The following is a 17012-nucleotide window of genomic DNA, read 5'->3' as shown; positions in this document are numbered from 1 at the left end:
GGAGAGAAGGGAGGAGGAGAGGACAGAAGAAAAGGAGGGATGAGGGAAGAGGAAAAGACAAAGGGTGAGAGATGAGAGAGAAAGGAAGGGAAAGAGGAAGAGATGAGGAAAGGGGAAGAACAGAAAGGAGAGAACAGAAGAAAAGGAGGGATGAGGGAAGGGAAAAAGACAAAGGGTGAGAGATGAGAGAGAAAGGAAGGGAAAGAGGAAGGGATGAGGAAAGGGGGAGAAATAGAATGGGAAAGAAGTGATAACGAGAGGGAGGGGAGAGAGATTGAAGGATAAACATCGTTAGAATAGGTGAGGCTCCAGACATGGGGCAGGGAATAAAAACATTGCCATTCTTTATCATGTACTCTTGTCAAGCATTTCATTCATGATCATCATCATTTCAACAAGAAGTAAAACTATAATCATTAACTTTGAAGACAAATTTGCCACAACTTACATCAGTCAATGGTCTGCCACCCTAAAAAATAATAAAAAAGAGGTGTTGTGATCCATAATACCCATATAAGACAAATAAACTTAGATTTTTTTAAAAAATAAATTGCCCTTCCACTCCAGAGAGTAGGATTTCATATTTTCACATGACTTCCACAGCCCCCCTCAACCTCCTTACTCTATCACTACTGAGTCAAACAGTTAGGTCATGAGAATAAAGAAAATGGTCAGCAAAACAAGAAGCTCTTGATTGGTGAATAAATTCTCCCTATCAGTACTAAAGCAAATGTGTAGAGGAAAGTATGGAGAATATACATACTGATGTAAGGGTGTAATATAAAGGAATAAAGGCTGATAGTTTCTAAAGAAACTGTTTGGGGCTGCATCGGTGGGGGTAACGAAATAATTTGAATATATCAACAAAGTTGAAATGGTAAATTGGCCACCGTTACGATTATAAAAGCTGACGTTTCGAGCATTAGCCCTTCGTCGGAGCGAATGAAACGTCAGCTTTTGTAATCGTAACGGTGGCCAATTTACCATTTCAACTTTGTTGATATATTCAAATTATTATGTAATTTAAAGGGTTAAGCTTTCATAATTATTTGTGTTGATTGGATGTCAGTACTCACCCCTGGTCCAACTAGCAGTGTTGGTGTTACAAATGTAAGACAAGGATTTTCCATTCCACCATATGGAAAGGAAGGAGGCAGAATTAAAAGGTCATAAGGTCCCCAAACATAGCTGAATGTCAGGCCCTCAGCAGTCTTCAGCTGTTCCTCTACCTGCCAATGCAAATGAATGTAAAAAATCCAAGAATCAGACAAAACAGCGAAAAATAAAATATAATTGTGAAATTATTTATAGTGGCTATATGATGTGGAATTCATTTCAAATAACACAAATCATTGTTTTCCAAAAATAACTTAATGTTAATAAATTACTTCGCCTCTGAAAACTTGGCAGGCAAAAAATTTAAACCCTTTGACCCTTTAAGACTTAGTGTAACTTGTAACATCTAATTTCTCCTTGCAACATCACCCCTGTCAATCACACATTAAAGTCATTAGAATAAAAGATACTCTAGATTGTTTTGACATTCTCCTTTTCAACACCCTAGGAAATGTACGGAGAACAGCACAGAGAATATGCATCCTGATATTACGTATGAGGCAAAGGGTTACAACAATTAATGTTCCTCCCTTGAAACAACATGTGAAAGAAATTGAGGCTCATTGAAAAAAGATATTGTAGGCCAAAGATCAAAATAATTGTAATTGATTTTAGGAGGTATGACTTTCAAAAGAAACTGTGATGCTGCTTTCAGTCAGTCATCAAACTTTATTTCCCACACATCATTTTGCCATCTCCACCCGCAAATAGCAAAAGCTAGACTAGGTGGGCGGAGAGGTAAGGTTACAGCAGTCATAACAGATAATATAATAATTGTAAAGTAACTAACTAACTAACTAATAATTCGTATGATGCACGATCCTCGCAGTAGATAGCGCTATTTAACCAATAGTGAAAATCAGACCTCAAAAAAATCAGGCCTGTACGGGATTCAATTGTATTATATATCTTGATAACTTTGCAATTGATTATTTAATTATTCAACGGACTTAATTTTATTTTATTTTATTTAACAATTGTATTTTTATTTAATGATTATCTTTGTTTAATTGTATCGGTATGTGATCATTAGCAGAGACAGCACTTGTTTTAGAAGGGTGGCCCGCCTAGAATAGCTTGCTAATTGCGGGTCACCTAGGACTATGATAATATTGTATTGCTAACAAATAAATAAATTGAATTGAAATTGAATTGAAATTGGATTCAAACCACTGACCTCCGCAATACTAGTGCATCGCTCTACCAATTGAGCTAATGAGCCAACTGGGAACAGGCCGTTAAGTTGATTCGTAATAAACCCGTGAAAGTGATAAATCAGATACAATGAAATATATGAAGTTCATATAGCGCTATCTACTGCGAGGATTGTGCATCATACGTATCTAATACCGCAGTTCCAAATATATGAACTTCATATATTTCATTGTATCTGATTTAATCAGATACAATGAAATATATGAAGTTCATATAGCGCTATCTACTGCGAGGATCGTGCATCATACGTATCTAATACCGCAGTTCAAAATATATGAACTTCATATATTTCATTGTATCTGATTTATCACTTTCACGGGTTTATTACGAATCAACTTAACGGCCTGCTCCCAGTTGGCTCGTTAGCTTAATTGGTAGAGCGCTGCACTAGTATCGCAGAGGTCAGTGGTTCGAATCCCATACAGGCCTGATTTTTTTCAGGTCTGATTTTCACTATTGCTTAAATAGCGCTATCTACTGCGAGGATCGTGCATCATACGTATCTAATACTGCAGTTCAAAATATATGAACTTCATATATTTCATTATATCTGATTTATCACTTTCACGGGTTTATTACGAATCAACTTAACGACCTGCTTCCAGTTCGCTCGTTAGCTCAATTGGTAGAGCGCTGCACCAGTATTGCAGAGGTCAGTGGTTCGAATCCCGTACAGGCCTGATTTTTTTCAGGTCTGATTTTCGCTATTGCTTAAATAGCTTTATCTACTGCGAGGATCGTGCATCATACATATCTAATACCGCAGTTCAAAATATATAAACTTCATATATTTCATTGTATCTGATTTATCGCTTTCACGGGTTTATTACGAATCAACTTAACGGCCTGCTCCCAGTTGGCGCGTTAGCTCAATTGGTAGAGTGCTGCACCAGTATCGCAGAAGTCAGTCGTTCGAATCCCGTACAGGCCTGATTTTTTTCAGGTCTGATTTTCGCTGTTGCTTAAATAGCGCTATCTACTGCGAGGATCGTGCATCATACGTATCTAATACCGCAGTTCAAAATATATGAACTTCATATATTTCATTGTATCTAACTAATAATTGTAAAGTAACTAAGTAAGCTATCTGGATAAATAAGAATTACTGAAAAACAAGCTAGGGTTACAAAATATTATAGTCTTACAGAATAGTATTACAATCAATTTTACTACTAACAGAATCTATCGATTATTAGTACATTGATTCAAGGATGCAGAATTTGCCATTTTTTGTAGAAGAATGGGCACTTTAACATAATCGTCCTCTGCTTCCATTATCAAGAGTAAAAAGTCATGAAAATTTTTCTCAAAAGCTCCTTTGGAGAGTTTACGAAATTCGTTAGAAATTGCATTCCAAAGTTTAACTCCAAACCTGGAAAAAGAATCTTAATTTAGATTCAGTCTTGAAGTTTGAACACAATAATTTCCAGATGAAGAAAACCTGGTTTCATGCTTGTGCTTTGAATTAGCTTTAGTAAAGAAGTCACATATGTTAGACGGAGCATTCATGCAGGAAACATCAAACATTATAGAAGATACTTTTTCAGCCTATGACATTAATTTTGTAAAGGTAAAATTTTTGAGGAATTAAATAAAGGCACAGCACGGGCTCTAGGTTCAGAAAAGTATATCAAACGAAGAACTCGTTTTTGAAGCACGAGAATTTTTTATAAATGGGTTTTAGCAGCCTGACCCCAGGCCGCCAAACCATATGTCAGATGAGGCAAGATCAATGATTGATAAATATTTAAAAGAGTTTTACGCGGGACGAAGTGCCTGAGACGGGCAACAACACCAACAGTTCTGCTTATTTTTAATGCAACATTATTAATTTGAGATTTCCAACTTAAATTGCTGTCCAATACGATGCCAAGATATTTAACATGGTCTTTGCACTGAAGCGTGGTAGGAATTTGAGTACAGTTATCAATCATTTTAATGTTAACCAAGTAGTTCAACTTATGTTGATATGGACGAAAGATAACACAGTTTGACTTTTTAGCATTGAGCGTTAACTTATTTGCATTGAGCCAGTCAGAGACTTTGAGCAGTTCGCTATTGACGGTTTTTTCAAGAGATTTCAAATTATTTTTACATTAAATTGGTAGCTATATTCCTCAACCTCATCGATGGCGTTGCCAACACGTGTGACATCAGCGCTAAGCTTATTAAGATGACAGCTTAATGCCTTGAGTTGATCAACGACACGAGAATTAGACGCTAACAGGTCATTGTATTCGTCACTCAGATATTGTATACTATGAGACACAGTTTCATCATTCGAAGCATTGTTATTACTATTACCAGTCATTGCAGCTGCTTCAGCACCAAAGGTAATGGCCGAGTTGATCCGAACCTTCTCTTTCAGCTGCATTATTTCCTTTGAAAGGGCGTCGACCTTATCCTTTAAATCTTGATTTTGTTACTTTAGCGAGGTAACTGACTCTTTTGGCATGATTTTAGTGAAAATAATTAACAAAAGGACTGTAGAAAAACGAAAAGATTAAGGTAAGAAGCAGGTGCTCAAAATTAGACGTCTATCTTGTCTCCTGACTGCTGACCGCTTTGCTTTGGTGGGAGGTATTATATAATCGTCATAATTTGGTTTTATTCGGTCAGGTCAGACATGTAGTCTGCTACTGGTACTACGTAACCCAGTACAACCTGCCACATGGACAGGTGGTCAGCGTCTAAACTGGCTCCCCTCACAAGCTTTTTTTCTGGTAAGGAGGGTGGCATGTCACCCTTGCAGAACTAAAAACAACACCTGCTAAAGGGCAGATGAGCTCCTTGCGAGCCAACGGCCATCGTGCAAGGCGGTCCTGATAGTCAACCCGGCTTCAGCTACGGAAACGACAGGTCCTGACAGTCAATTCGGCTGCAATACTGACAGTATGCAACAAGCTTCTCTGCGATCATCTCAGCTTTGCTGTGTCGTCGATCAACAGAGTACCTCGCCAAGGGATGCTGCCCATGTGCCAAGCAGTGTCGTCATCATAGGTGCAGCCTCACAGTTTTAATGGAAGTTGAGCTGAGCAGTGGAAAACTGTGGACATACCCATGTTCGGGCTATAGGCATATATATTGGTTTTATCATCTGAGTCAATAATGAAAATTGACCACCCTGAGGAGATTCTAATGGTGATGTTTAGTCCTTCGTCAGAATGAAAGTGATGGGGCTAACACTTGTAATATCAGCTTCAGAAACTCTTTGTAGCAGCCAACTAATACTTTATCAACTCAGTTGGTAAAACCAAATTGTCTTATAAATTAAATACCCCCATGTGCACCGACACAAGACCACAGTTTCTTTAGAAACTTATCCCTTTTATTGATAATTGACTTTAATTGGTTTTGCTTTTAATTGATTGGGGCAAATTTTTCCCTTTGTTTCTGTTTTCTTCCCTTACTTGTCATTGCGTACTTTTTTGCTCTTCAGTATTTTGTCGGTTACGCTCCTTTGTTACGTGCTGTATGTAAGTTTAGCCAATAATATTATATTATAGTTTTGCTGTCTCACCCCTTTCTTTCAACCAAAGTTTTTTTGTGTCTATCTGTAATTAGTGTTCGTAGAAGTAAACTTTTCCTTTTCTTGGTTTCCCCAACCACCAACCCTGGTTATACTCAGCATCTGGTAAGCAGCTTCATTTTCATCGTTTTCTTTGATTTTGTTTTGCAGTGGCCTTTAGATGGTTTGTTTGTGTTGTAATTACATTCTTTTCTCGCTCTTGTGGGAATTTACTTTATTCTGACATTATAGTAAAACATTTGCTGAGGCATCATCGTGTTGTTGTTTTCTTCAAATTGGCCCTTGCCTGTTCAAGCGTTGCACATTGTCTTCAATGTTCACCACTAAAAACAAAGCCACTCAACTAATTAACAACAACACTTAAATTTGACAATCAACTCCTTTACAAACATCTTACCTCTGCAAACTCCCAGGCACTCAATTCCAACATCTCTTGCTCAGTCCATACCTTAGTGCGATGTCCCACCTTCCTGAAAAAGCAAAAGCTTAGAAATTCAACCTCACTTTTAAAAATCCCAAGATGAAAAACCCTCTCAAACTGAAAATTCATAAAAAGATAAGTCTTCAGCTGTACTAATAACTAATTAAAAGTAAAATCTCAAAAGTATTCATATGAAAATTCCTTATTGTTTTTTGAATTTTGATAATGTCTTGTGAAAACCAAGAATAGGAGAGGGTTTGGAGAATAATTGTGGATACTGACATGATGTGTAGGGTGTTTTCAAGGGTTAAACAATTTGCTATTTTTTTTCTTTTTGCTTTTGTATTATCATTTTGTTTGTAATTATATCTTTTATAAAATGGCCCATTCAGACTACCATTGGCTACCCATGGGCCAGGAAAAAAGTTGAAATAATTAAAAAATAATTATTTAAAAATTATGACTTGATGACAACACAATTATTGTTGTTGTTTATGTTCACGTTGTAGTTGGCAAGTTTTTTATATAACTTACTTGCTAACCAAGGCTCCAACTGCAAGAGTAATCAGATAACTGGGAATTACCACCTAAGGATGAAAGCAAATGAGCCTAATTATTATAATTACTCTGTTCTGCATTGTGGCCCATTTTGCAAGCTAAAATTGAGTTTGGCAGGCTTAAATGTACTTTAGCCTGTACACTTGTGTGATTGTTCAGCCTTTTTTGTGTAATTTTTTTTCAGTTCTTGTTTCCTCAATGCTTCCAAAGGATAATAAATAGTAAATACAGTTTATGTTCTTGAGCATAAATTTTTTTGGATCTCTCTCAGATATCATTTTAACCCCAATTAACCCCTTTTAAGAGTGACTGGCTTCTAATTTCTCCATAGAATATTACCCTTGAAGCAAATATAGGGGTCAAGAGAATCAAGAAAATGATCACCAATTTAATAAACTCTGAATAATCAACATAATGGTGTGAATAATAACAATACCTTTTTTTCTTTTTATTAATTTATCAAAAGTAATAAAAGTTCTACCTTTTGAGTGAAAGTGTAAATTTTCTTTTCAGGATTTTGGGGATCGTCGCAACTTCCTGTTCCCTCAGCACTCATCAATGCAACAAGCTCTTTAGGTACGGTTACCTGGTTGAAGAACATACTTCTTTACCAGGACTTCAATAAACTACAACTGTGACTAAATCTATATAATAATTATGTACTGTGTAGATCACTAAACGTCTATTTAAGAAATGGATTCCATTTCATTGTATCTGTTCTGTAATCGATAAGAGATGATGTCAACACAAGCAAGAACACAGAGTGGGTCAATAATGCTTGTACAACATTTTGATGCCATCTATGATCTATTATGGGAAAATTCACTACTCGACATTTAAGGAATTCCACATTGAATTGCATGTGAAAACCAATATCACATGAATTGGGAAGTGATAAGTAATGAGTCAAGTGATAAATTTTCCTTGAATGGCATAACTGAATAGAAGTAAGACAAAAAAAAAAAGAAAACAACATTACTTATTGCTGTTATCTATAACAATATAATTACTTAGCCTCATTTCCAACTCACAGTTCTACACTAAATACCTTGCTTTGTTAACCAGTCAGAAAGCAAGATTTTATTTAATGATGCGATTCTACTGAACAGATGCACAGTAACATGGAATCTATTTGTTTTATATTAGTTAAGAAGCTAAAATTTGTTAAAGGGGATGCAACCTTTGCATCCGTCCTCCAACTGCTCATCAGTAAGAAACAACCAAAATGTAATTATGTGTAATTAAGCTTATAATTACATGATTAAACAAGACTTACCTGTAAGTTGAAGTTTGATGGAGATTCTGTCTTGTCATCAGTCCGGAACGAAGGAGTCACATGCCCTTATTCCCTCCCTCCCCTCCTCCTTCGTTCCTTTTTCCTGTACCACTCACTTTGAAGACTGACTGGCAATGTGCATGCGCATGTCATGTGACTCCTTCATTCCTTTGTTTTTAGTGGTTTAGGAAAAAGGAACGAAGGAAGAAGGGAGGGAGGGAATAAGGGCATGTGACTCCTTCGTTCCGGACTGATGACAAGACAGAATCTCCATCAAACTTCAACTTACAGGTAAGTCTCATTTAATCATGTAATTCTATCTTGTCATCAGTCTACATCACTATGAAGTCACATGAGATTTCAAAGTCCTGTAACACGAAACAGTACTACAAGTAAAAGGGTATTTTATTCAGGCTAATAAAAACCCAAATGGAACAAACCAAAAAATACGAAATGCAACTAGCAGATCACTTGGCACTTGGATTCAACAGTACAGAGCCAAAGTTAGCTGAAGTATTGGACACTGGCTCATCAGAACCTCGCAAAGGTACTTACAGTTGACCAACCGGTAACCTTCATAATTTCAGCAATATTCAAACCCTTAACCTTAACATTGGAAGTAGAAGCAGCCCTGTAGTTATGAGCAGAGTACTTAGTTATGTCAATCCCTGCAGATTGCAAAACTCGCTTAACCCATCTGGAAACAGTGTCCCTTGCTACTGGCTTAAAGGGTTTGACATGGCTTAACAATAACCGAGAATGATCCTTACGCAAAGGGTCAGTACGATGGATATATTCCCTCAAATGTTACACCACACAAAGTTCCTTGTCCTCGGAGAGGGCCAAGAGTTCTATAGGCTCTAAATGTCTTCCTGGTTTAGTCTGCTTTAGCTTCTCATGAACAGAAATTCTGTACCGATCACCTAAGTCCTGTATGTAGTTAATGTCAAACTTATGGATAGTTTGTCCACGCTGGCCAGTGGTAAAACACAGCAACATGGTTAACTTGAGTGTGAGTTCTTTAAGGGATAAAGCACCAAAGATCTTCAAATAATCCAACACAACACGAACATCCCATATCTCAGTGTATTTTGGGAGGGATGGCTTCAATTCAAAAATTCCCTTCATGCAGCAAACAACCAAGGGATGATCTCCAAACTTTTCATTGCTGTCCAAAATAACGAGGGAAGACAGGGCAGAACCGGCTGTGTTAACAGCACTGTAACCAAGACCAGCCTTGTATAAAGAGACAAGAAATTCGACACCACTGTGTACTCCGGGTTGAAATGAATCAATATCCTTGTCATCACAGTACTATCTCCAGCGCTTTAAGTATGTACGGTACTGCTTAGAAGTACCCTCTCTCCAAGAGGCCATAAGGACATCTTTCGCAGTTGATGATAAATCGTATTTAGCTAGACTTTCCCTGATAAGAGACTGACTAGGAGGTTGAGTTTGTGCCAAATTGGGTGTACTTCCTTTGGATGACTTGGTAACCGGAGTAGGTCCCTTCTTGCTTTGAGGTAAATTGGTTCCTGTTTCAGCATCCCCAGAGCTTTGGGATACCAACATTGGGCTGGCCAATCCGGAAATACAACAACTCCTTGAGCTTCCTCTCTCTGTATTTTGCTCAAAACTTCGGGAAGTACACTAAAAGGTGGAAAGGCGTAAATTTCCAGTTTAGACCATTGTAATGAGAGTGCATCTATGGCGAAAGCTTCAGGGTCTGGTCTGTATGAGACATACTTCAGAAAAAGGTGATTAATGCGGGAAGCAAAGAGGTCAATGTCAGGTTGAAAATTTAACCTTGATAGAGCATTTTGGAGTGTGGCTTTATGAAGCTGCCATTCTGCTTCCCTTTGGTTTCTTCGAGATTCAAAATCAGCAACAAGATTTTGTTTACCAGGGATATGGGCAACACTCAACCAAACGTCCCTAGCTATACATCACTCCCAAATTCTTTTGGCTAATGAGTTACAAGAATCGGAATGACTCGTTCCCATATGATTAATTACATTCACAGCTGTGGTATTATCACACATTACTCGAATGTGTGTGTTAACCCAGCCTTTAACAAAAGTTTGTAAGGCTAGGTAGATAGCCAGCATTTCCGGGTAGTTTATGTGGTACTGGGCTTCAACATGGGTCCAATTCCCCTTGTAGATACTCCATCATGTTCAGCTCTCCACCCTAAGAGGGAGGCATCTGTAGTAATTTGATGTTGGGGTTCCCCCTGTGATATCACATTGTGGGCAGTCATCGCATTATCACACCACCACTGCAATTCACACTTAGCTTGTTGTGAAAGGAACATGTGAGCATCAAAATTTCCTTTTGCCTGCTGTAAGGCTAGACATTTGTCTTTTTCCAAGTGCCTGTAGAACAGGGGTCCGTGCCTCACCCCAGGAAAACTAGCCACTATTCTGCCAATTGCACTTGCTACTTCCCTTAGAGATAAAGTGGTAGCTCGCAAAAACTCAAGACAAACAGTTTTGAGGCCCAAAGCCTTCTCCATTGTCAGTTGAATTGTCATGGTTAATGAATTAATGATAAAGCCCAGAATAACCAGCACCTGAGAGGGAATGAAACTGGATTTCTCAGGGTGGACGACCAGACCTAACTTATCAAGTAAGACTGTGGTATCTATAACATTTTTGACACAATCGTCATAAGTCCGACCTTGTAAGTAAAGGTCATCAAGGTGTGCAATAGATAATATGCCCTTGTTTGTGTAAAGCCGATAAAGGAGGTTTCAGAATTTTTGTCAACTGGTGGGGGGCACATGACAACCCATTGGGAAGGCAACTGAATTCATATAATTGATCTGCCCATTTAATTCGCAAATACTTTCGATCCTCACTTTTAGTAGGGATGGAATAGTATGCATCCTTCATATCTATAGATGCCATGAAACAATTGGGTGTTACCAGCTTAATTATAGTCTGAAGAGAACCCATCTTGAAATGATGATGTGTCACAAAACTCATTAAAATTTTTTAGGTTAAGTATGAGCCTAAAAGTTCCATCTTTCTTGGGAAGCAAGAAAATTCCTGATACAATCTGACCCGGAGAATATTTCACTTTCATAATAGCCCCTTTTTGGAGCATTTTTGTATTTCCTGGTTGATAACAGAATATTCGTGCTCATTAAAAGCATGGCCAGGAAGCCTGTGTTGACTAGGGTTGGCAGACAACTCAATACTGGCTCCCAAAACATCAGACAAAATTATACAATCATTAGTAAGATCCTTCCACGCTGCAAAATGACCAGCGACTTGCCCTGCCTTAAAATTGTGGCAAGAGGCCTGTAAATAACTTAAAAGGCAAGGCAGAATTGTAGGAAAATCACTTACCGAATCTCCTATTGCTAACAGTTGGTCAACTGTATTTCTTTTCGTTGAACTGAGGCTTTTTCTTTTTGTGGAATTTCTGTTGACCTTTCCATAAAAAATCTCTTTTAGGCCCTTTATTTTAACACTCCTAATGGCCAGAACGATGGTGCCCTGTGTAAGGGCGTCGCTGTGAAGAGTGACCCACAGATTGGCTAATTTTGCTAGATTCCCCAGCATCTTGCAGCTGTTTGGCGAGCTCATCCCCAAATAAATATTAGCTCATCAGGGGTACTTCAGCACTGCAGATGGTAGAGTATTCCTGCTTTAAAGCAGGCTTGATCTGTTCTCTTCGAAACTGAGCCAACTGGGTGTTGACATTGCCCAACAAGGCAAACAACATCAACAGACTGCATGATCAAATTGGAACTCAATGAAATAGAGGCCTTTTGCAACAAAACATTAGTTGTCTGTAGGGTCACAAAAGTAACTTTACGCACTACTTGTTGCACACTAGACAATTGGAGATCAACTTTCCTTTTATTAGGATTAAGTTGGTTCCATATTTCAGGGTTGACCTTTGTGGCTTTGATGTCTTCACAATTTTCAGGTTGCTTATATTTGTCAAGCAGGTTTTTCAACTTTTCTGAAGAGAGTTTCTTTCCCCAACACTTTGTGGCTGTCTGCCAATTGTTGCATGATTTTTTCGCCGGTGGCGTCATCATCCTCAAAACCATTAGCAATGTCTTGGAGGATCTTAACCTCCAGAACGGAGTTTCCCGCGCTTGGCTGGTGGCTGATGATTGCTCGGTGAGCAGTTTTAGATCTTCATCATCAAAGTCATCCTGTACATGAAGGCTTAAATCATCGTCCGATGGAGTATTTTCTCGTGCTCTTTTAGAATTTGAGCGACGAGGGTAATGTTGTGACTTGGACTCGTCAGTGTCTGATGAAGGATTGGCCGATCTTTTCCGGCCACTTGACCTGTCATCTTCGCAAAACTTGGCTATAAGGCCCACCATCTGGCCCATTGTTCAATCAATGTTGTTTAAAGAATTCAAAATGTGATGGTTCGTATTCATATCCACCACAAAAGCCGTTCCCGGTGCATTGGTGGGGATAGTCGCATGGTTTGGTGACGATTCGCCTTCAGCACTCATTTTCCACTGGGAAAACTAAAAACTATAGAACGAAACGAATAAATACAGAAAAGGGACTACTCCTACCTTTTTGGATGCCGGCAAGAGGCAAGGAAAATGGAAGATGCTGAAGATTTGCAAATAAAAATGCAGGAACCCACTCACGAATGACAAATTTAACTAGCAAAATGCTTAGCACTGACTGGCAATGTGCATCTCATGTGACTTCGTAGTGACGTAGACTGATGACAAGATAGAATTAACAATTATTCGCCGAAGGTGAGGTGAATATCGTCATATAATCCCCGAGACGTAGTCTCATCTCGGGGATTATTTGACGATATTCACCTCGCCTTTGGCAAATAATTGTTTTAATAGTATAATTTCAGAGCTGAACAACAGAGAAATTTCTAAAATCATAACATTTTAGTAACATTTATTAACATTTTAGTTTAACATTTTTTATAAACCGCGTGGAGCAGTTTATATAGCGTCATATAAGGAACCGCTTGACCAATCAGATTGCTGGAAACTCTTTAATCAGCTCTGAAATTATACTAAGTATTAATAATATCCCCTTAACTCCCATGAGTGACCAAGACAGAGTTTTTCCTTACAATATCAATACAATAGTATTACTAAGACAAGTGAAGAGAATAAAGAAAAATATCAATCAGGGAATTATTAGTTGATCAGATACCAAATTCTCCAAAGTTACATCTAATTTAGAAGAATTCTATGGCAGACAGTAGGGAGAATTAGCAATAAGATCTCAGGAGTGATCTGATCATACCTCTGCTTGGTAAGGTGTTTTTACACAAGGTGTGTCTTGGCATGGAATGAGACTGCGAGCATGAATGGCCTAAAGGAAATATAAATACTTGTCAGTCTAAATCTTATAGCATGTAATGTTGTTCAGCGCTCCGAAGAGGACAGTATTTCATGTGTCACAAATTTAAAAAGAAAAACTTAAAATCTCATTCAACCTCTTGCCTTTATGCATCATATAGTAACTGTGGGCTAATAATCACATGTCACATACAACTCTTTTTCTGCCTCTGCAAACTTAACTTTTTTCAGTTCAAAAATTGAAAAATGTGTCTCTCACTTATATTATTTTTTGCTCAAGAACAAGATAAAAAAATGATTCTGAGTAACACTATGCAAAGCCTGATTCCCAGTCTGGCAAGCTTCATGTATCTACGTGAACATATCATAAAATTGATTGGTTTTTTTTTCTGGGGAATAACCTATCATCTTACCTGACACTGGGTGAAAAAATAAGGGTACTTTTTCCCAGCAGTCTGTTCAGGGGTGAGGAACTGTGCAGCTGAGGCAGTCTCAGAGGTCTGGTAACTAATCTTGAGGTAGAGCTTGGAGCCACTAGTAAAAATCAGTAAAAACTTGAAAATTTTTGATGATTTATACCAAAGGTTTAAAAATAAATATGAAGTCAATAACAGTTATGGGAGACATATATGGTGGCCTGTTATGGTCAGATGTGCTTTGGACTCTGCGTGCGAGACCTGGCTCAAGGCCATCATGATATATATTTCTTGGACAAAATGCTTTACAATAAAAAACACTAACGTGGCCTTGAATTACTGTAAAATGTTGTAGAAGTCTAAGCTTTCCCTACTCAATGGCATCATCAGGCACAGATAAGATAAAATATTCCGCGAGGGCCGAATAAAAGGGAGAAAAGTGTCACTATGTTAATGAGCTAGTGTCGCTGTATCAAAGTGCCTCTCTCTACCCAGGGCCTGGTTGTTTGAAGCACAGATAACACTGTCCACTGGACAAATCACTATATGGTGGATAGTCTAGTGCGTTCTGTTAACACTTATCAGCCAGATACCAGTTTATCACACGGATAGTGTTACCCAGCCTTTACACAACTAGACCCAGGATTAAATGTGTACTAGTAAAATTGTCAGGGAAGCCTCATGCAGGGGTTTCATTAATTTTTTCAGCAGGAGGGCCACTGGTTTTCACAGACAGGCAAAACTTTTTTTAACTGAACTGACTTTTATAAGGGACAGTAACCTAATTCCTCTAGATGATAAAACCAGGTGGGCCAAACTGTCCTCACACCCAAGCAATTTGCCGAGTGCCTGGCCCTTGACGAAATCTCGGCTCATTAAATACTGGAGGTAACCTTCTGATGGACTTGTATCCCATTCAGGGGAGGGGAAGGGAGGAAGTAGTAATACCCTTGAACATGCTAAAAAAAAAAAAAAAAACAGGATAAGCTGACCAGCTGGGTGGGTCACTTTGCTTGAGTACAAACTAAATAGTTACACTCATTGTCTGAGAAATAAAATTATCACCTTCTTAAACCATCAGGAAGTTCAATGTTGAGAGGTGTTCCAAATGCCTTGTGCTTCTCACCATAGCTAAAACTCAGACTCTCTCCATTACCATCTATGACACTATGAACTGTCAAGTCTCTGGTATCGAGGGCCTTAATAAAAGAATCTTATCATCTTTACGTTATCAACCAAGCAAGAGGTCAAGATGGCTGAATATTGGCTAAGTGCATTCTTTTTTGTGGTTAAGTCTAGGTCCATAAATATGCAAAAAAAGAATGAAGCTAATATCCATCCATCCCTACTGAACAAGCTTGGTCAATAAAGCATTGCAAAAGATTGCCCTTTCAATCAAGAATGACTTGGTTATTTTGAGAACTGGGAAAGAAAGCCACTTTTTAAAAGAATGTTCGTGCTGACATTAACCGCAATTTTAGGAAAATACGGAGATCATACCCTGACTGAGAGTTAGTTAAGAATGTCTTTTTTTGCTAATTTTTTTTTTTTTCGGTTAGAAGTATAAATAAAGGTAAAAGAAATGTAAAATTGTGATCTGACAGGACAATTAAGTAAAACATTGAGGAACATTTTTATAACAGTTATTTCTTGAATTGCTACACCACACAACTTTAAGGACAAGTTAAGAAGGATTTGTGACTCAAATGGCACTAAAAAATAAGAATGTTCAGCCTCAACCCCAAAATTAGACATTCTTCCAAGACAAAAGAGTGTAGTGTAATTAAAATTGGAATTTGATATTCATGTGTACAGTTGACAAGGGTATAGTAGACTGAAAGGAGCAAGGAAAAGTGATTTTGATTTTTTTTAAGTCTTCGTTAATAATTAACCGCAGGCAATCTTTGAGTCACAGCTTCTCCTAATCAGTTTATCTCAGTCAGGCAGTGACATTTTTGCTTTAATTATTCGCATGCTCGTAAAGTTGCGAACTCTTGTCTGTAAGAGTGGTAAATCTAGAAGGTGCCAGTAGTTGCCAAGCTAAGATTAATTAATGCATCACAAAACTATAAACTATGAAAACTTTCAGTTTGTATGCTGACTTCTCCTGTAGCTATCAAATTTGAATCAGATTAACTTGGTACTCAAGAGCTGAGTTTTACAACCCAACACGCAGTTTATGACGATATGACTACTTCCCCATGAAAAAGACCAGTACAGCTGGATATGCAAAGAAATGACTTAAATATCCGCAGGAAAAGAAATACTATTAACAATGTATCGACAAGATAACAAAGCAAACGGCATGAAGCTGGCTTTTAGGGAAACACCCCTCTGATCACAAACCAATGATGAATACATTTCCCGAGTGATTCTGAATTCAAGTGGTAAGAAACTGCAAACGCTTTACACTTTGAGGCAACACTCTTGCATTGCACGTGTAAATGTATTATCATGCAAGGAGAGTAAAAAAGGATGTGCGATTCAAACTGTTTCCTGTGCAAATGTAAAGGTGGAGAACCCAGACTCGAGCACGCAATTTTCGCTAAGAGCTTACCGTACTAGTTCAGCCCTTCTAAACTTACGTTTCAAATTTGTACCTTTTTCTGGTGCATGATTTAGTAGCCAAGTTATTGAGCTCTGGAGTTAATCAGCTAAGAGTTTATAGTTATCCAAGAATACTGTAAGGTTCTCGAGCTAAACTGTATTTAACTTAACCTCGTGCCTTCTTACCTTCACTCCATAATGCTCATGCAAATGAAATTCACATCGAACCTTACCATTTTTTTCACTCCGTCCTCTTTCACTTCGAACTCAAGCTGAACGCGGCAATCGAGGATCTTTTTATCCATTAGGACATCGACGAACCAGCTGATGTATGTGCAGAGACATTGGTTTGGTTTGGAAAACGAGCAAGGATCATGGCCAACCGTTTCTTTGGAGGGCTCCATGACTTCACCCCAGGTCAAACGAGGTGTTTAGCACGCAAAGCGACAGGCACACAAAGAGTAAATTCAAACCTAGTCTTCCTCAGTTAGTTTTCGCACGTGATTGGCGCGCGTGGCTACACATGTAGGCGTTTGATCGATCATATTATTTATCGCCTGTGTGTGTGTGTGTGTGTGTGGGAGGGAGGGAGGGTAGAAGGACTTAATCATTATGAT

The 17012-nt window shown here is 38.2% G+C and overlaps 1 protein-coding gene and 1 pseudogene across 3 annotated transcripts; both read right to left on the bottom strand.

Annotated features, from left to right (window-relative positions):
- Window positions 1–6: 6 nt before the first annotated feature.
- On the bottom strand, window positions 7–16855 carry LOC148731050 (leukotriene A-4 hydrolase-like). 2 transcript variants are annotated; one of them, XM_088759747.1, is made up of 9 exons: window positions 16629–16852; window positions 14914–15047; window positions 13846–13966; window positions 13377–13445; window positions 7321–7425; window positions 6816–6868; window positions 6258–6330; window positions 1077–1229; window positions 7–469 (listed from the first exon to the last, which is right to left on the bottom strand). In XM_088759747.1, exons 1-9 carry the CDS (start codon window positions 16797–16799, stop codon window positions 392–394), a joined length of 957 nt encoding a protein of 318 aa, XP_088615873.1. In that variant the 5' UTR covers window positions 16800–16852; the 3' UTR covers window positions 7–391. The 2 variants fall into 2 exon arrangements, with proteins under 2 accessions (XP_088615873.1, XP_088615874.1); XM_088759748.1 differs by lacking the exons at window positions 7–469; window positions 1077–1229 and adding an exon at window positions 5631–6183 and having other exon boundaries at window positions 16629–16855.
- Window positions 8503–12363, bottom strand: LOC148731051 (uncharacterized; annotated as a pseudogene). The gene is made up of 2 exons (XR_016001057.1): window positions 11469–12363; window positions 8503–9765 (listed from the first exon to the last, which is right to left on the bottom strand). The product of XR_016001057.1 is annotated as an uncharacterized LOC148731051 (transcript).
- Window positions 16856–17012: the final 157 nt, after the last annotated feature.

This window comes from Stylophora pistillata, chromosome 5 (genome assembly GCF_964205215.1).
Source record: "Stylophora pistillata chromosome 5, jaStyPist1.2, whole genome shotgun sequence".
NCBI classification, from domain to species: domain Eukaryota; kingdom Metazoa; phylum Cnidaria; class Anthozoa; order Scleractinia; family Pocilloporidae; genus Stylophora; species Stylophora pistillata.
The sequence above is the reverse complement of the archived record's forward strand: the minus strand, read 5'-3'. Positions and strand labels throughout refer to the sequence as shown.